The sequence below is a fragment of the Rhinolophus hipposideros genome, assembly GCF_964194185.1.
Source record: "Rhinolophus hipposideros genome assembly, chromosome: 15".
In the NCBI taxonomy this organism is placed as follows: domain Eukaryota; kingdom Metazoa; phylum Chordata; class Mammalia; order Chiroptera; family Rhinolophidae; genus Rhinolophus; species Rhinolophus hipposideros.
The window spans coordinates 983758-1003281 of NC_138061.1; the positions used below are offsets into that span (position 1 = coordinate 983758).

At 56.2% G+C, this 19524-nt stretch overlaps 1 protein-coding gene across 1 annotated transcript; it reads left to right on the forward strand.

Moving 5' to 3' along the window:
• The first annotated feature begins 220 nt into the window (after positions 1 to 220).
• Positions 221 to 15420, forward strand: BNIP3 (BCL2 interacting protein 3). Its single transcript, XM_081074128.1, has 7 exons — positions 221 to 2699; positions 3212 to 3892; positions 10891 to 11041; positions 11564 to 11648; positions 12838 to 12944; positions 13032 to 13181; positions 14396 to 15420. Exons 2-7 carry the CDS (start codon positions 3847 to 3849, stop codon positions 14436 to 14438), a joined length of 582 nt encoding a protein of 193 aa, XP_080930254.1. The 5' UTR covers positions 221 to 2699; positions 3212 to 3846; the 3' UTR covers positions 14439 to 15420.
• The last annotated feature ends 4104 nt before the right edge of the window (positions 15421 to 19524 follow it).

Below are 19524 nucleotides of genomic sequence, written 5' to 3' on the forward strand. Positions count from 1 at the left end.
GGGAGAGGAGAAGGAACTTACTGATGGGTTCTGGAGGGCTCCCAGAGCTGCTGTTTCGAAGGCCCAAGTCCTAGCCTTGAAACATGGGCAGGAACGAGGGCAGCTACACAGCCGGTACGGCTGGTCCCAAGGATGGACAGCTGGCACTCTGGGCGCTGGGGCCCGGCACCTCCTGCTGGGTGCTGGGTGCTGGGTGCTGGATGCTGCTCTGGTATTTCCGTTTCTCTAGACAAAAAGGCAGGAAGTCAGGCAGTGCGCAGGGCTTCAGGTGAGGGCAAGTAGGAAGGAGCCCACGTCCCCCCACTGCCCTCTCCACCTCCCAGCTTACTGTTTGTTTCTAGTGTGTGTTTCATGTCAGAAATACACATGAAATTATTTTTGCTTCTAAAATGATTATTTTTAGTCTTTGATCTGTCAGGTGTTTTTTAAGATCCTCAAACTACTTTTTCTTCTTTAATCTTTTGTTAAATATGTGGTCAAACCATCCTTATAGTCCCAGGAGAGAACTTACTTGGTTGTGATGGATTCGTCTTCTGTTTGCTGTCAGTTTAGTCAGTACTTTTCCATGCATATTCCTAGGTGAATATAGCTCAATGTTTTATTTCCTACTATGATAGCATGATGCAAAGTTAGAATCAGGGTTGTACCGACCTCATAGAACCAACTGGTAAAATCTCACTATTTGACTGCAGCCTGAAAACACACGGAAATGCCCCCCACTCTAAAGGTTGGGCAGAAACTTGTAAAACTGCCTGAGCTCTGTCTCTGGGGAAATCAGACGGTCAGCCACTTGCCAATCACCTCCACTGCTTTAGAGGCTCTCCTTTCCTGAATCAGCTTTATATTTTCCGGGAAAATAATTTTATTCAGGTTTCTTTTTTTTTTTAACTATAAACGTGTATATGATTTTATATATTTAAAAATTCCCTCTGAATTTGTAATAATGTCCTCACATATTGCTCAAAATGTCACTTATCACCAAAAATTTGAAATTAACAAAGACAAATATGTTTTCTAACTCATTTATTTTGCTTTAATTTTATAAAAATGTTAGAAATGTATTAATTTCTTTTATTTAGGATTTTTTCCCCTAGTTTTTTAAACTACCTAGTTCATTTCTTTTATACCTTGTCCTAAAATGCATTTAATACTATACATTTTCATATGAATGGCACTTAGTATATTGTTTTTAATAAACTTTACTTTTATGACTAATTTAGAATGACAGAAAAATGATGAATAAAATAGTACAGTGAGTTCCCACACACCCTACACCTAATTTCCCGTTATTAACAACTTACGTGATTAAGACTTATTCTAATCAGATTTCCTCCGTTTTTCCCTACTGTCCTCATGTCCCAGGATCTCATTTTTGAGACTCCTGTCTCCTTGGGCCCCTTTTGGCCATTGCTGTTTTTCAGGGCAGGCCAACTGGAGCAGATCTTCAAGCCACAAGTTTTCTTTCCCATTTCCCACTTGCATTTTCCTTGATCCCCAACTCTGACTGGGGGCTCCTCAGGCTTCCCCTGGGCAGCCTTACCCACCCTCTCTGCTATAACCTTTCCCCGGGGCACTAGGCAGCTTTACAGTGATGCTGTTGGAAGTTAGGCCTCAGGCCTCCCCGTGTGGGGACATGAAATGCTGGAAGTTGCTGGGACCTGTTAACGTAAGAACATCATATTAGCAATAAACAATCAAACCTGTAGGTAACTTCTTATCAAAATGTATTTGAGCCAAACAGAGGATACCCCTGGAAGCAAGATCTCAGCAGACTGAGATAAATGCTTTGGAGAATAAGTTTGCAGTTTCTTTTATGCATATGAGATTAGGAGGGAACTAAGGAAGATTTCAAGGAGGTGGGAAGGAGCAAGGCGGGGATTGGATTACAGGACAGTTAAGATTACAGTGCTCTCTTGAGGGTGGTTCTGCTCCTTTCAAAGGCAGTTAACCTGGATGCACTGAAACAATGGACAGGGCTGCTTACAGCAAAGAGAGGCCTTTTGGTAAAGAAGTTACAGACCTGGGGCGGGACGACCCACCACGACCTGCCCAGTTAGGAATTTGTGAGCACACACTCTGGGGTTACTTTCGGTAGAACTCTTCCCTCCTCCCCCCAGACTGGTAGAGGGTTCTAGATGGAGAGGGAAAATCAGGTTGCAAAAAGAAACATTTCCATTTAAATGTTTCTGGGTCATCGCCTAGAGAGATTTAGAGGGTTTAAGAAATGTACACGATCCGGTGAGCTTAGCAGGTTGAGGGGTGAGGAGACATACAAAAATCAGTGATCATTCTACATATTAGCAATAAACAAACGAAATTTTACAATATGGTAACGTTAGAAATAGGAATATTTAGGGTATGTCTGTCATGTGCGCAGATGCTGTACACTGAAGAGCACAGAACCCTGCTGAGAAGTGAGGACACCTAAACAATGGACAAGCGGCCTGTGCTCAGGGGTTGGGAGGCCGGATGTGGCCGTCTTCCCAGTAAAGGGGCCAGAGAGGAGAGGCAGGCGTGGGAACACTCTATGAGGGGACGTGCCATTCGTGTCTGTGTGGGGCAGCTGTGTCCTGTGTGTCCTGCACCCATCCTGAACATGCAGCGACAGGGGCGCTCGGAAAATACTTGCTGAATAAAGGAGAACGGACGTTTGAATGGAAAGAAAGGCCAGAACCTCTACATCCAGAAGGAAGGCTAAGGTTAGTGCCCCTCTCAAGGGCATCCTTGCCTAGAATGGAAGCAAAGACCCCCCAGGTGAGGACAGCAGGGGCTGCTGCCCCAGAGCTTGGCACCCATCCCGTCACTGGGTTTGGCAGAGACCAAAGGCAGGCAGGCGAGTGGGAGACTTCACAGTGCAAAGGGGGGCTCCAGGTGTGTCCCCTGGGGGCTGGGGGCCGGAAAGCCTGGAGCAGGGGACACCGAGATTGGTCAGGGCAGCGTCTGGCTTCCTCTGGTGGGTCCTGAGCTGGCAGCGGGGACAGAAATGGGGGAAGCGGTCAGTTACTGATCAAGTCTGGCCGTGCGGGGCTGATTGTTACCGGGTTGCTGTGTGGCTTCCAGGTGCGGGAGACACTGGTCTGGCCTCCTGCCAGGAGAGGAGGCTGGGCCGCTGGCTGGTCCCCGCAGGTGACGGGCTGCTGCCTGGCGGGGGCCGCGGTGTGTCCCAGTCCTGTCTTCACAGATGGCTTAGCCCCGGTGTGTTTCCACGCAGTCCACCAGCAGGCGCTGCGGTCCTCGCTGTATGGTTTCCGCACGTCCTTTACTGCCTTTCCCGTGTTGGAGGGAGAACAGTTCACTCAGCAACATGAAAGTCAGCCCGGGGGCCTCAGTGTCCTCGCCGGCCCGCGCAGCCGCACGCCCGTGCCCACTCGCACGTCGCCCGCGTCCACCGGAGGGACGCGCCCCGCCGCGGGCTCCGCCTGCCAGGCGCGCAGGCCGGGCGGGACCAGCAGGTACCGAGCCCCGCCCACGGTGCCCCGCCTCCCCAACCGTTTAGCCCCGCCCACCACGGCCCCGCCCCCGCCCCGCCCCGCCTGCGTACGCACGCCCCGCCCCTCAGACCCCGCGCACGAGCGCTGGGATCGCCAGGCGACGCCTCTGCTCCACCCCGCGCACGCGCCGCACGCGCCGCACGCGCCCCGCGCGCCCCACGCTCTGCGCACGCGCAGGCCCCTCCTCGCGGCCAATCGGCGCCGCCGCCGCTTATCCGCTGTTTATCTGCGGCGCGTCCGCCGGCGCGCGTCAGTCGGTCGGGGTCTTGCGCTGACGCCGCTGGAACCGTCGTGCCCGGCGCTCGTGCTCCAGCTCCCGCCCGATCCGCGGCCGCAGCGCCGTCCGTCCGGCGCCATGTCGCAGAGCGGGACGCCCGGACTGCAGGAGGAGAGCCTGCAGGGTGAGCGCGGGGCGCGGGCGCGGGCAGGGCCGTCGGGCCGCTTCACCGGGGCCCGGGCCCGGACGGCCGGCGGCGCCTCGGGCGGGGCACGTGGGGTCCCCGCGGGAAGCTGAGCGCGCGGGCGGGCGGGCGGGACGGCTTCCGGCCGGTGCCCACGGCGGTGCTGGGGCCGCAGGTTTCGGGGCGGCGGCCCGGGGCCGAGGGCGGCCGTGCGGGCTCTGGCGGCGCGGCGCGCGTGGCGGCCGGGGGCGCGCGTGGCGGCCGGGGCGCGCGTGGCGGCCGCCGCGCCTCCGTGGAGCCGGGCGTCAGGCGCGTCCCCAGGTCGCGGTCCTGCGACCGCCGCGCACGACGGCGGCGGGACCTGCCGGCAGCCCGGGGCCCTCGCAGACCGGGCTGCACGGGCGCCCTGGCCCTCGTGGGCGGCGGCCTCGCGGTCCGCCCTCCGGCCCCGGTCCCTCCGGCCGCGGAGCAGGCCCGGCGCCGGCAGGACAGCCCGCGGGGTCCCCGGCCTCCGCGAAGCCGGGCTGGACTGGGCGGGCGCCGGAGGGAGCTTGGGGAGGACTCCGCGCCCCGCGCGAGTTGAAAACCCTGAGTGGGCTGAGCCGCCAGTTTCCTCTCTTAGTCCTTGGAGCCGCGTTTTGTTTCCATCAGGCTGAACCGGCCTAGTGCACCGTGGGGCGCGAGTTTTAAAAGTACAGCCGCTTCCTTTTTATTATTTCAGGCGCGCGAAACAATGTGCTAATCAGACATTCCCCTCCTGAGTGGTGACCCCCCAGGCCACTACCCCCCACGTCGCGTAACTGTCGCAGTGCCGCTGTCTGTCTTCCCTACGCTGCGCCTTCCGTACGCGCGCGTGTATTTAGTGGCAGTTGACATTCAGTGCGATGGGCTTGGGCTGCAGGTGCACAGCGCGGTGCTCGGGCGCCCGCACAGCCCGCGGAGCCCCCGAGTCCAGCGCCGCTCGGGCAGCCCAGCGTCCTGACAACACGATTCTATTCCCCGGACTGTAGGTCGTGCCCCGCGACTGTTGTGACGAGCGGTGTGTGCCTTCTAATCCCCTCAGTGTCTCCCTCATCCCCCCACCTCCCTTCTAGCAACCACCAGTGTTTTCTTTATGCCTCTGACTCTATTTCTGTTTTGTTTATCCTGTTTAGATTCCACATATAAGTGACATCACACGGTATTTGTGTTTCTCACTCTGACTTGTTTCACTTAACAATGTTCTCTAGGTCCATCCATGTTGCAAAGGGTAAGACTTCATTCTTTTTTATGGCCAAGTACAACCACATTTTTAAAATCCTGTAATCTCCTTAAATTTTGAAATTGACTGTTTTCTTTGAACTGGATTAAGGAATTAATCTTTTCTGTCTTTTGTCACGCAGGATCCAGGGGGTATTTCATAAACTCTTGGCCTTACAATCATTCTTTTCCTAATTACCAAACTACTTAACTTCTGACGCTGTATTTCCCTGGCTCACATTTAGCCTCTGGAAGAGTTCTGAGCCCCCCCCAGGGGCTCCCTGACTGACACCAAACAGCTGAGTCATTGGCGATGCAAAATCACCAGCTCATGAATTAAAAGATTTGCTCTGTGTTTTGCTTATTCTATAAAAAGATGGTTACACAGGGAGTGGAAACTCAGGGTAAGGATTCCTGAGTGTACTAGTGTGTACGTGCTGCAGGGCACTCCACTTGCTCACCGTCCAGCTCCGGCTGGGAGGAGTCAGTCACTGGGCAGCTGCCCCACGAAATGTGAGCCGCGTGGAGTCCGGATTCGCTGGAGCGGGCTTGTCCTCTGTCTGCTCTGTTTTGATTTGGTTCCCTCTTGTTTACCTCACACGACAACTAAGAAAGCTTTGGTAGCCAAACTCAGACAGCCGTAAACGGTTTCCCCTTTGCTTGTACCTGGCACCAGAATGTCCTCCCCAAGGAGTGAACAGCAAAGTGGATGTGTTTTCCCCCCTTTCCCTGGTCCATTCTAGTTAGAGCTGTTGACTTGCAAGGTGTTCTGTGCCTTTTTCTTCTTAGATGCACAACGGCTGACGTGCATGTTACTGTGTCACAGTGTCACGGGAGGGGTGTGTGACTTCCTTCCCAGGAGGCCCCCTTCTGAGCAGAGCTGCTCACGGGCGCAGTTCTCAGTTCAGTCAGTGGTCAGCCCTTTACTCTGAGACGCCCCCACCCGTTACTGCTGTGCATGGGGGCCGTGCTCGTCATGGCACCTCACCACGTGGCAACTCCCCACGGACAAAGGTGTATGAAGAGAAAAATAATTCATCTTTCCTCTGGAGGGGCATTGTGGTGCTTGCAGTTTGGGAGTATAAAGGGGTTTCGGGCATTAAATCCTAGCCCAACCGCTGCATTTCACAGATGGTCGCAGTGAGGCCAGAGGGTAAGTGATAACAGTTAAGGAAGAGTCAGGGGCTCCACGCTGAGTGCTGAGTGCCAGGGGGATACCGGGAGCCTAAGTGACAGAATGCATTAAACAGGACCCTGCCTGGCAAAAGTGAGACACCCAGCTCCTGGTAGGAACCAGGAGCCAGAACTAGCTGTTTCAAATCACTTGTGAATGAAGAGTCTTGTTTGAAGCTTTTGCATTCCCCCTCTCTCCGCCCTCCCCCCCAAAGGAAAGAAGCCCTGCGATTGGCTGGTGCTCCCTTTGGGCTTGGCGGCTGCTGGCCTCAGGCCTTCCAAGGATGCCATCCATGCCTTCTGGGACCTCCCTCCTCCCTGACACTGCTCCCAGTCTTACAGCTGCTTTGTTCCCATGTCATTCCCCTGGCCAGTTGGCTTCAACCCTGGCCCCCCCAACGTTGCCATTGTGGCCTTTTTAGAATATATTTCTGCAGTCCGTCCCAGCACTCCACATAAGGATATTCAGAACGGTGGGCCAGGCTCCAGGGGAACAGAGTGAAAGCACCTCAGGTGTCTTAGTCACGGTTGGGCCCTGCTACCTCAGACTGGGGTGTGGGTGACCTTTGGGGCTCTGTGGGGTGCACCTGGGTGTGTCGAGGGCAGTGTGGCCAGGCCAGCCTGGAGTCTTGCAGAAGGCAGGGACTGTGGTGGCACTTGGGTGCGCCCATCTACCTTGTCCCGAGGCTGGCACTGACTTGCTGTGTGTGAGCCGGGCACGTGACAGTGGGTGTGGGGGAGAGGAAGCGGGATGGTCTCGCCGCCGCCCTCAGCAGCGCCATCCGTTTTCTTCCGAGGCCTCATGATACCAGTTACTGGGCAGGTGATCTGTGCTTCTGAAGCAGCCCTAATCCCCTCTTTCTTGCTGAAAAAGATGAGTGCCCTTAATAATTGCAGGATGTGAGTGGGTTAACAGCACACATTTTCTTTATTTCCACGAAGAATGCTTTCCCGCTTGTTGCAGGTAAATGATAAAACGCTTGCCCTTTAGTAAATCATTCCTGGGAATGCAGCTTTTGGGCCCAAAGCTTTGCTGCAGACAGTCCAGATGGGATTTTTCTTCTTACTCAATGATGCTTAGGACTCTCTGAGATGATTCTGAAAAGCACGTACATACTTGTGTCCATGGAGTCCTGAGTTGGCCCCTGTGACGTAATAAAACACGTGTGTACACCTGAAACCAGTATGTCCTGTGTCAACACTGTATCTCAGTTAAAACAATTAGTGTGTGCTGGCACCGCCCTAACACCCATGGGATCGCTCCGCGTGGCAGTAGTGCCTTTGTTATTCATGGAACCCCTTCTGTAGAGAACCCTCAGGGAGGCTCTGGTGAGCCTCGGCTGGGGGTGGGGAAGAGCCCCCTGTGATTAGAGGGTGGGAACCCAGCACCCAGCCCCTGCAGGGAGGGGCCGGCTGGAGGTTGGGTTATGAAAACTTTGAACAGCTGGGTTGGTGAACACAGAGGGCCGTGCCCAGGTCAGGGCGCAGGGAAGCTCTGCCCCCGTGCCCTGGACCAGTGCCCTGTGCGTCTCGTCCACTTGGCTCTTCCTGAGTTGTGTCCTTTCTAATAAATGGGTAAACACAGAGTGTTTCCCTGAGTGCTGTGAGTGGTTCTGGTGAATTAACTGGACCTGAGCGTGGGGAGGGGTGTTGCAAGGACCCGTGAATTGTGGTCTGCCAGGCAGAGGTGTGGCTGACGTCTGATGTGGAGACAGTGTTGGCACTAAGCCCTTCAACTTGGGGACCTGACAGCAGCTCCAGGAGTGGCACCACTGACCTGAATTGTGGGACAGCTCGTTGGTGTTGGAGAATTGGTCTTTGCCGTCGAAACCCCCACATGTGTTGTCAGAAGTGGAATCAAAAAAGCAGCACCTGCCTCGGACTGCGCTTGTGTCTGACACTGAGTAGCACTGGAGCTTGGCCGGGTACATTGAGCCAGGCCCAGAGTCTGAACAACAGGTTGAATCCAGAAAAACGGAACTGGGCCCAGCGTGGGGCCCGTGCTCTGTTCCATGCCAGGGGACCCGAGCTGCCTTGCCAGCTGGCTGAGTGTGACCTTGAGTCCAGGGAAGGAAAGGGGGCTGGAGTTTTAATGCCGATGCCTCAGGGTGCGGACGGGCAGAGGACTTGGGAGGTGGTCGGCATCCCGGTGGACGTGGTCAGTCAGGTGAGCGGGCTCCGGAATGCTGGTGCGGAGAGGTCTGCGCTCGAGGCCTGTGCTGGCGCAGAGGCCGGCTCAGTGGCCTGGTCCCAAGACCACCTCCTTCCTTGTGTTCATGACTCGTGCGGACCAGCATGACAGGAAGCGACCTGAGAAGCTAAAGAGAAAAGTCCTGTGTTAATCGGACAGCACGTGGGTCATTTCGTTAGCAGCTTGTGCAGGCTCAGGTTCTCGGCGATTCCTGGGCCCGTGATTGTTGCTTCTCACTGATGATGTGTTTTGCAGCTTTTTGAGCATTAGGCCAGGACCGGCCGATCTGCCTGATGTGTCAGGAAGCAGCCGCTGGTGCTTCAGCCAGCGGGCGGTGATGGGCAACAGGCGCTGATGAACGGGCGCCTCCCCACCCCCGTGTGGCGTCATTGGTGCCATGTTGGTTTAAGGACGGAGTGGCAGCTCTGGGTGACAATGACTGTAATAAGTGAGAGCGAGTGTAACCCAGTTCATTGGGTTTCCGGGCTTCTGCAGTCTGCCTCCCCGCTCTCTCCGGCACCCGTCCTCCGTGTGCCACCAGGGTGATCTTGGAGCAGGAGGTACCCTGGAGAGACACAGGCTTCCGCATAAAGTAGAAAACTGTCCTGGGCCCAACCTAAGCCTGTGCGTGCTGCCAGCTCGGTTTCTGACCAAGCAGCACAGCCCAGGGAGAAGCAGAGGCAGTCTCGTCAGTGAGTGGAAAAGCCAGACCTGTTTCAGGTTCCACCTACACGTGAAATCCGGGCTCCCTGAACCTGGGTCGTCGTGAGTGAAAACAGGACAGCTTTTTGGAAATAATACAGTAGAGTATCTTTATGGCCTCAGATTAGGAAGAGACTGAAAATGTGACTGAATTAGAATGAGGAGTTTGTGCTCATCGGGAGACGTTAAGGGTGAAAAGAGAAGCCACAGTGAAAGTGACGTGCCACACTCGCGTGAAGAAAGGCTCGTATCTGGAGTATTGAGCTTCTGCAGACAGAAGGGAAGAGGAAGACTTTTGCTATGCACATGGCCAGTAAGCATGAAAACTGTTCAGCCTCAGTAGAAATCAGAGAAATGCATCACAGACCACACACCACAGAATGAATGGCTGAGTTTAAGGACTGACGGTCCCGAGTGGGAAGCTCCTGGAGGGGGAGGGTGGTGGTCCTGCTGCCTGTTACCCCATGGCTGCCCCCCCAGGTGGGGCTGCAGAGGCGAGAGCACACGGGCTGACAGACAGACGGATGGACGGAGAGAGAGGGAGGTGCTGTTCACAGCCGCCTGCCTGGAAGCCAGCTGCACATCCAGCTGGGCAGACAGCGGCGTGGCCACACCGTGGGCTCCTGGACGCAGCAGCAGAGCATGCCCGCCCACGGCCCAGTGCGCACTAGCTGGCCCCTCGGTGCAACCCCCGGAGCCCTCCCTGCTTTTGCCCTCAGGCCTGCGGGTGTCTGGGCCGCAGCCACGCGGGGCCTCTCTGTGTCCGGGGCTCTTCTGTGCTTGTGTGGCATGGGCCGCAATGGTTTCCATCCCCCCAGACACACGCACAGGGGCAAGACCAACAGCCCTGGCCATCCTGCACCGCCTGGCACGGCCCTGTGCCGGGCTGTCTGTCACTCAGGCTGCCGCCCCTGCGGGCTCCCTCTGCAGGGCTCAGCCCAGCCCCTGCCCGGTCACAGCCGCTAGCAGTGCGTGCCCAACTGTTGAGTGGCGTGGGCGTGTCCAGTGAACTCCAGGTGCTGGGTCTTTAGGGACAGATCCCGGCTTGGAGCAGTGGCTTTATGTGTGGGCTTCGCGATCGGTGGGGATGGCGGCTGCTTTGGCGTTACGTGGTGGTAAGGAGGTGACCTGGTGCTAAGAAGACAGTTCTCTAGATCTGTAACATGTACCTGGGTGAAATAAATTTGTTCAGGATATATGACGGACGTCAAGTTTTCGTTCAAGAAAGAAAGAACGTGGAGCCGACTTCCTGTAGATTTGGCTGCACGCACGCTGAGCGTGGCTTGGTGTGCTGAATCGGGTTTCGTCAGAAGTGGCCTTGGTTGTGTTCAGCATATTCATCTGGCTGCTGATGGCAGTGAATCCACAGCAGCTGTCAGGACGTTTGTCAGGCCTCAGGGTCAGGATGTAAGCAGATGGGTAGGTAAAAGCTACTTCAAACCTTAAAGTCTTTTGAGTCCTGTGGGCTTTGCTTGACACCCCTTTTCTTCCCATAGTTCAGCGCAGAGCATTGTGGTCGACTGGACTCGCTGACGACACGGTGGGCTCCACCGATGGGCCTCAGGGAAAGGGCGCGGCTGGGGGCCGGGGGCGCAGGAGACAGCTGGTGTGTCCCTGCGCTTCTGCCTCTCGGAGTGGACCGCGTGCAAAGTGGGTAGAAAATTCCCAGCGTGCCCTTGTTTTGTCCCGCCAGGCTCCTGGGTGGAGCTGCACTTCAGCAGCAACGGGAATGGGAGCAGTGTCCCAGCCTCAGTTTCTATTTATAACGGTGACATGGAAAAAATCCTGCTGGATGCCCAGCACGAATCTGGACGGAGCAGCTCCAAGAGTTCTCACTGTGACAGGTGGGTGCAGACATGTGCCATGGGCTCCAGTGCTGCTGTGCGGGGAGGCGGCAGGCACAGCGCACGGCCGGCCGGGAGGCTCGCCTTGGCTTCCCGCCGCCTTAGACCGCGCCCTCGTCCTCTGGAGGGAGGAGGGACTGCTCCGGCGGGGCGGCACCGGCCCCCGGGTTTCTGCCCCATTGCCGTGACGAGCTTTGTCAGGCCGCTGGTTGTGAGTCACCGTCCTCGGCTCGGCCAGGGAACCAAGGTCCCCTGGCCGAGTCTGAGACCGGAGGTCAGGTGGCAACAGGCCACAGCCAGGGGTGACAAAGCCCACCCCCTCTGGCTATCCCAAGCCCTCCCCAGGACTGGCTAGCGGACACCTGTCGAGCTTAGCTGCAAAGATGGAGGACCAGTCTGGGCCTGGCACCGGGTAGAAGGGACGCTGCGGGTGCTGGCGGGAGGCCCGTCACTGGACGTCCCCTCCCTGTGGGAAGAGTGTCAACATGATGCTCTGTGTTTCCCATTCTCCTCGTTTCCCAGCCCCCCTCGCTCACAGACCCCACAAGACACTAACAGAGCGTCGGAAACAGACAGCCACAGCATTGGAGAGAAAAACAGCTCCCAGGTAAGGCCCCCGGGAGGCGGCGGGCGGGCAGTCGGGTCTGTCTGGACATCACTGAGGAGAGCAGTCTGGCTAGTGGGGTGTCCCTTGCCTTTTTAAAATCTATGTGGGGTGAGGGCATCCCCCACGCTGGGGCTCGGGGAGGACATGTGGCGGGCCCTCCGCCCCCCGTGCCTGTAGCGTGGCCAGTGGGGTCGCGGGAGCCCTTAGTGGTGGTCTCTTGTCTTCTTGGCTGTAGGTCGGGCGCGCGTGCCGGCCATCGTGGGCTGTCCACCCTGGCACTCGCCTCCCAGAGCGCTGTCAGGCCTGCTGAGGCTGCCCGGTGGTTTAGTGAGGAGCTAACGGGCTGCTCACTTTTCTACGTGTCCTCAACGTCAGGCGCTGGGCGTGGTTGGGAGGAGGCCCGAGTCTGAGAGCAGGTGGGGTGAGAGCAGGTCCCGTGCCCCTGCTTGGCGCTGGCCGCAGAGCTGGCCCTGAGCGAGGCTGCCACTCCGGAAGTGCTTCCGGGGTGCTTTTGGCAACCGCAGCGCCACTCGGCTCTGTGGCCACCACCGCCAGTCCTGTCCTCACAGGCTGCTGTGTCCTCAACAAGGACAGGCGGGTCGTGGTCCTCAGGCTTTGTCGGGAAGCCAGAGGCGTCCAGAACCCAGCAGGGGCCCAGGTGGCCTGCCCCAGGCCCTCGGGGCCCATGGCCAGCTTTGGGTGCTGTTGCTACTGCATTCTGGAGTATTTCCCAAATGTTCAGCAATGATTTTCCTATTTGAAGAAGGAATTTTATGCTCAGGTACGGAATTTTTCAATGTAGAGAAGTAGAGAAAAGCCCTGTAGTCCTCCTTTTGCACGTCCTGTCTAACTAGCGTATTCACGTCCTTAATGTGGCGGGCAGTGTGGGGGAACGGAAGGGTCTGGCTCCCCTCCCTCAGGCACCAGGAGCCGGCGGCTGCTGACCTTGCGCTGCGGCCACAACCTCGCCGCACGGTGGTCTCGGGCCGCTCGCTTCCTTTTCTTCGGCTCCAGCAGCACCTTTGTCCCCGCTTGCCAGGGCTCTCAGTGCCACTGGGGTCAGTCGGGACTCTGACACGGGGTCCGGCTGTCTCTTAGGGGGCGAGTGGCTGCAGCCCCCACCCGCCGACCTGCCACCGAGTGGCGGGGTGGGTTCCACATGCTCATGTGTGGCAACACTTTGTCTTAGTCCGAGGAAGATTACATCGAGAGAAGGAAAGAAGTGGAAAGCATCTTAAAGAAAAACTCAGACTGGATATGGGATTGGTCAAGCCGGCCGGAAAATGTCCCCCCCAAGTGAGTCCGTTTTCAGTGTCACGTAGCGTCCGGTGTCCCCGCGGAGCAGGCCGGCGCCCTAACCGCCCCTGTCCCCACCCCCCGCAGGGCGTTCCTGTTCAAACACCCGAAGCGCACGGCCACCCTCAGCATGAGGAACACGAGTGTCATGAAGAAGGGGGGCGTGTTCTCGGCCGAGTTTCTCAAAGTCTTCCTGCCGTCCTTGCTGCTCTCGCACCTGCTTGCCATCGGCTTGGGGTAAGTGGCCCGAGGTCGCGGGGCCGAGGTGCCAGTGTGTGCTCTGAACCAGCCTCCATGACGCAGAGCCGTGCGGGCTCCCAGCGCCTCCTGCAGTCCCCTCGGCAGTGACACGGAAGCCAGGCCCGCAGCTTGGGGCTTCTCGCACGGACCACATGGAAAGCACTAGCGCTCTGGATCCTGGAGGCCTGTCGCAGACAGTGCCGAGGGGCCCCGGGCGGGCATAATGTTTGGAGCCACAGCTGTCCTCCTTGGCTCAGCCCCAGCCTCGGGGTGGGGCTGGAGTCCTGCTGGGTGACAGTATTCTGTTGCCGCAGCTTCCTGGATGGACCGGGTTGTCAGCACGGGCCCGTGCCTTAGGCTGGCGCCACGTGGCTGGAGGGAAAGAGGATTTCAGAGCCCCGTGGCACTGTCACCCGTTCCCAGTCTCCCTGAGCCTTGGGGCAGAGGACGCCCAGTCTGTCCTGAATCTCTGCGCAATGGAAGCTTGTGGGTCTCGCAAGGTTATGTCCAGTCAGGTAGCTGTGTGGGAGGTGAGAGTGGGGTTGCTTTCCCTGACCTGCAAACCCTAGAGCAGTTCTGCCAGCCTGTGGGAGCGGTTTCCTGGCTGGGCCCCCGGCTCCTGGGTGCATATAGCCTCTCGGGTGTTTATAGATGGTGATTCTGACAGCTCTTCCAGAGCCAGCATGTGAGGGCCTGAGGAATGGGGCCTTGCTTTAGGGTGGCCTTCTGCAGCCAGCTCCCATGTGGGGGCAACCCTGTGTCCTGGGCGGGCTCCACCCCAACCCCCAAGGGCTCCCCGGCAGTGCCAGACTGAGACCCGCCCTCCGGTTCATTGGGGAGGCCCCGCAGCAGGCGCTCATCCTCGCCAGGGGCCTGCTGGAGTCACATCCTCCGTCCTCACCTGGCCTCTGAGGCTGGTGGTCATTACTGCCTGCAGTGCCACTCACCTGCCCCGCAGCGTGTGGTTACATCAGTTTAAACATTGAAAGGCTGTTGCCTTGTTTCCTTGTAGAGAAGACATGGGGTGCATTGTGTCCCCGTTTGTCTGAGGGTTGGGTTGAGTGCACTGTGAGAGCACGTGCGTGACACCCGATGGGAAGGACCTTTGGTGAGAGCGCACACGGTTCACCAGCCGTGTCCGTGGGCCTACCTGGCGTCGCGATGACCCGAGCATGAGGCCCGCCCTCACGGCCGCTGCTTTTCCTGTTTAGGATCTACGTGGGGCGGCGCCTGGCCGCTTCCAGCTCCTTCTGACGCAGACGGGACCGGCCTCGGCAGGAGCCCGCGGCACCACCGCCGGGTGCCGTCTCGGTACTTGGTGGCTGCACCGCTTGTTCGTTTGCTCTGTAAATGCTGCGTCCCTCATTTAGTGAGAAGAAGGCTAGACACTGAACCACACTAACCTGTAGTCCATACCGATGGGGTCAATCAGTACGCCTGTCACAGGAGTACCCACTCAACCACCTGGTGGGCACTTCCCTTTGGACACCGTAGCTACCTGAGCGTCCGTAATTTCACATGCTAGTTAGGATGGAGCATGTTAATACCAGGTATCTGTAACCTTAATTCGGTTAAAATACTTCGTATCTCGAAAGAACGAGTACCGTTGATGTTAAAATGACCACGTGAAGGGTTTATCCCACATAAATATTGGGGCCTTCTATTCACACGCGAGTAGGAAATGCTGGGAGTAGATGCAGGTTATCTGCGGAAGCCTAGTTTCCTGCTAGTTGTCCTTGGTTGATAACAAGTGCAGCCCCGGTACAATGTAGGCTCCCGGTACCACGCAGACACAGGCCTGCCTGCCGGCTGTTGCAGGCTGACTGACGACGGTTGTGACCACCTTGGACGCGTGTAGGACACCTGCTAAGTACCTCCTTGCTTCCCACTCTAGATGCTGAATTGCGGCTTGTCTGTGTTCAATTTTTGTGTGCTCTTAGAATCAGCTTCATTCTAAGCAAATCTGTGTTTACTTTAAAAGACTGGAAATAGGAAAACAATAAGTCTTCGCCAAATCCTTTAGAGGTTACTGTATTTGCATATGGTTTCAAATGAAATGCCATAAAAGCTTTTTGATTAAACCAGGCCTGTTCCCTGTCGGGTGACTTTTCTCTTCTGCATGATTGTTTAAAGGCGGCCCCTTTGATATACTGTTTATATGCCATTGTGTAGTGTTTCACTTTTCCACACTAAATTCGGTTGTGTTAAAATAAATGGAACGTTTTAATTTTTAAAACTCTTTGTTATATTGAATCGATTACCTTGGGAGGGGTTGATTGTACACTCAGCCCTTTCATTTGGAGACAGCTAGTGGAATGGCCCCTGGATTCTTTCTGCAGCGCATCCTCTCAAAAAGGAAGTCTGAGGTCACGTTCTGGCCACACGAATCCCCTTTCGCTTCACAGCAAGTGTGTTTGTCTTCCATGGGAAACAGAAGGGTTTGGTCCTCTGCTCTGTCAAGAGTGTCACGACACGGGGGCTGCACTCAGCATGTCTGAGCAAGGCCAGTGCGCTTGGAATTAGCACCCCTGAAAGGGAGCTCAGTGAGTCCTACCACCCTAGGAACCGCCACGCGGGCGATCGGGCCCTGTCGCTAAGGCATTTACTAATAGTTAGCTGAGCTCTTAATGAAATGGACTTAAGCTGTTACATAAGTGAGACTGGGGATTGGGGTTTCTAGAGGCTTCTTCCGTCACATGGCATCAATATAGTGGACATTTTATTTAAAATGACTTGTTTCAAATGTGTATATGCGTTTGTCTAGTTACCGTTCACGTTAGTCTCATTCGGTACAGGAATTGAGCTTTTGCAAATAGACCTCCTTTCTACTGTTAATATAGTAACAAGTACACAATACAAAAAGCACAATCCAAACGGTTTTAGATTTGAAAAATGAAAACACTTGACTGTACTTTTAAAGGCAGTTTCCTGAGCCAGACATTTGCACTAACCAGGGTCCGAGTGTGCAGACTGTGTGGCACTTGCCTGGTGCCAGAAGAGGAGCAGATGGGGGCAGCTCTCTGGAGGGAAACGGGCAGTTTCTAAGAACGACACCTGCACATTTGCCATTCCTAGAAAACACTGCTGGGAATTTACCCTGAACGCAAACCTCTAAACATAGGAAAGTGTAAATGCACAAGGATCTAACCAAATGGGAGTAACATGAAGTGTGAACGTTTGCAGCTGAAGCTCATGTACAGAGGTGGCTGGGCGGTGCTCCCCAGTGGGGAGCGCAGCTGAGTGATTTCCACGACCCACTGTCAAGTAAAGGTATCTGTGTGTCCCCAGCAGATAGGAAATAGTGACGGGCACTTACCACAGCCCAGCCCGGCCACGTCACCGTGAGGCGCTGCGTTCCTGCCCTGGCTTTGGAGCAGCCCCGCCAGCAGTGGGACGAAGAGCTGCTAGGCCACTGAAACGCATTAAGTCCCCTCCCTGGAACGCACAAAGCACGCCATGAGGGCGTGAAAGCGCCCAGTGCAGGGGCCACCCTGGGAAGGATGGGCCATCTTGTGGGCGGGCCATCTCTGATGCGGACCCTCTGCTGCCAGGCGACCTGCCCCAGTCGACACCACGGGAAGGAGGATGAGCTGAGCCCACTGAGCCCACACTAGACCGGTGAACCAAATGGTGTTTGAGGAAAGAAAACAGGACACACGGTTTGCTACTGATGGTGCACAAAGCCAAGAAAATGTACACGTACCTGCTCATTTGTGCAAAAAAGCTCGGTGTGAATACGCCGGAAAGGAAGGTGGGCCATAGACAGGAGTGGGTGGGGACAAGCAGGGGAGAGCAGACCCAAGGCCTTAGGAGAAACTTGGGCGTAACTTCGAGCCACAGCGCTGCCGCACTTCCCTTCCTGCCTCAGTCGGTAATGAAAACCAACGTGGGGGGAAGACATGGGGTCTGACAACGAAAAGCCACGTGACGGGTGGGGAAGGAAGGCCTAACCTGAAGGGCTGGGTCGCTGCCGACAGCACTGCGCTCCTGCTGGGCGAGGTGACGTCCGTCAGGCCCAGGCGAGGGCCCAGAAGCTGCTGCATGTACCACTGCTGAGCACAAACACGTCACGGAGTAGGAACCAGGTCTCAGTGGCGGGCACGGTGCCGGGGAGGCTGCGTGTACACTAGAAGTATGTTGACTGGAAGGACACGCAGAAACCCATCAAAGGTGTGGGAGCGCGCAAGTGTTTCCAGCTCTGTTCAGTCACACTTCAGCAGCAAGGAGCTGGCGACACTTGGTGCTGGTTCCGAATACCATTGTCCAGGACCCCAGAGCTCCGGGGAGAAGGGGATTTCAGGGCCAGGTGAGTGGGACCTTCCAGGATGTGCTCAAAAGATAACGGCATATTGAAAGGACCTCCCCGGGAGCCAGCCTGCGGGAGCTCAGTGACCAAGTCACGACCCGTAGGCCAAGGCAGCACCCACAGGCCACCGATGGACCCCGATGACTAAGTCAGCGGAGGAAGTTCATGGCGGAAGGTACGAGGATGAAGGGTGGTTTCACTGTCCCCGCCAAAGTTGTTCTGCCTCACAGTGAGGCGGCCTGGCGACACCATCGCGCTCCCGACGATGCGCGGAGGCGGCCACATCTCTGTTCTCGCCAGAACGGATAACGGCAGGCGAATCATGAGACCTATCAAGCAAGGCCACTTTGAGGAAGATTCTACGAATGAACTGGCCTGGGTCAAGATGGTGCACATCTGGGGAGCTGTGGGGGCTGGAAGGTGAGACATGACAACTCAATGTGATGTGGACCCGCGACTGCATGGTCCTGGTCGAGAGAGATCCCAGATTTGTGGGAGAGCTGGCAGTACCGTGTGTGACTTGCCAGGTGTCCCCAAGCACCTGTGCCCACATAGATGTGGGCGTAAGGGTGTACACAGGATGAGGGTTTGAAGAACTCTTACGATTTTTGCAACTAGTTCAAAATTATTTCAAAATGAAGAAATGAAGACAAGTTGATGCTACTTTCTTCCTCAGAGTGGTTCCCGGACCAGTGGCACCAGCACCACCGGGAAGGGGGCTAGGTGGAATGTGCTGGAATGTGGCTGCCCAGCCATGGAGTCTGATCTCATGGCAGCAGAGGAAGCTCCTCGTGAATGGGGACGAGATGGCCAGGGCTGCTGTGGGTGGGGAGAGCGAGAAGCAGGGTGACACATGTGCCTGTGTAAGAAGGGGATGGGAAGGCGTCTGCGAAGAATGACAGTAACAGACTACCAGAGGTAGGGCCAAGGCTTTGCGACGATCCTGCAAAGAAATCTTCCGATTTCTGAAATGTACACCAATCACCAGTTCACACTTCCATTGAGGAAAAAAACCGTTTCTTCATCAAAAAGATGAGAAGTGTTGGTGAGGATTTGGAGAAAAGGGATTGCAGATTGGTGAAGTCACTATGGAAAACAGTGTGGAGGTTCCTCAAAACATTAAGAACAGAACTACCTTAGGACCCAGCAATGCCACATGTGCATGTTTATCCGAACACAAAAACACTAACCCGAAGAGAGACCTGCACCGGGTTCACTGCTGCAGGATTCACAAGAGCCAGCGTGGAAACAGCCACGGAGGAAGACGTGGTTCCTGAGTCCATCGGGTGGAGTACTACTCAGGCCTAGGAGAGCAGTCCTGCCGCTGGTGACAGCGTGGACGGGCCTCGAGGGCACTGCGCCCAGTGAGATGAGTCAGAGGACAGACGGCTGCCTGCCAGAGGTGGGGATGGGACAGGGATCAAAGGACCAAAGTCCGTTACAGAATCCTTGAGTCCTGGGGTCGGATGCACTGCCAGGCCACTGGGTCACAACACGCTCGCTGCACATTTGAAAGTGGCTGAGACTGGGTGCCAACAGGTCTCACTACAAATTTTCTAACTGCTGGCGCACACGAACTAGACTTACCCGAGACAAACATACTGAATGTCAACTACACCTCGATCAAGAAAACATTTCTAGAAACCATAGCTGTACTCATTCGGACATTTAGAGTTTAAAGAACAAAATTTCCCCTGAAAGATAGTTCTTGGAATAACAAACTGTTTCTCATCCTCATGGAATGCGCATTTAAGAAAATGTGCTGACATTTCCACAGGTAATTTTCTAATAAGTGAGCTTGGAGGCACGACTAGTCACGGGGTCGCCTTGGAAGCTGCAAGGAGCTTCTCTCAGAAGACACCCCGCTGGGCAGCTGGGTGGGGCGTGTGCCCGCCAGCGACGGGGTGCCACGTGCACCCCTGGGTCTCCACCGTGTGGGCCCGGCCATGGTGGGGTGGCCCCCAGCAGTGGGGCCTGGGTCTGGTGCCTCAGCACCAGGGTCCCTGCAGGTGTGCAAGGGAGCTGGTCATCCTG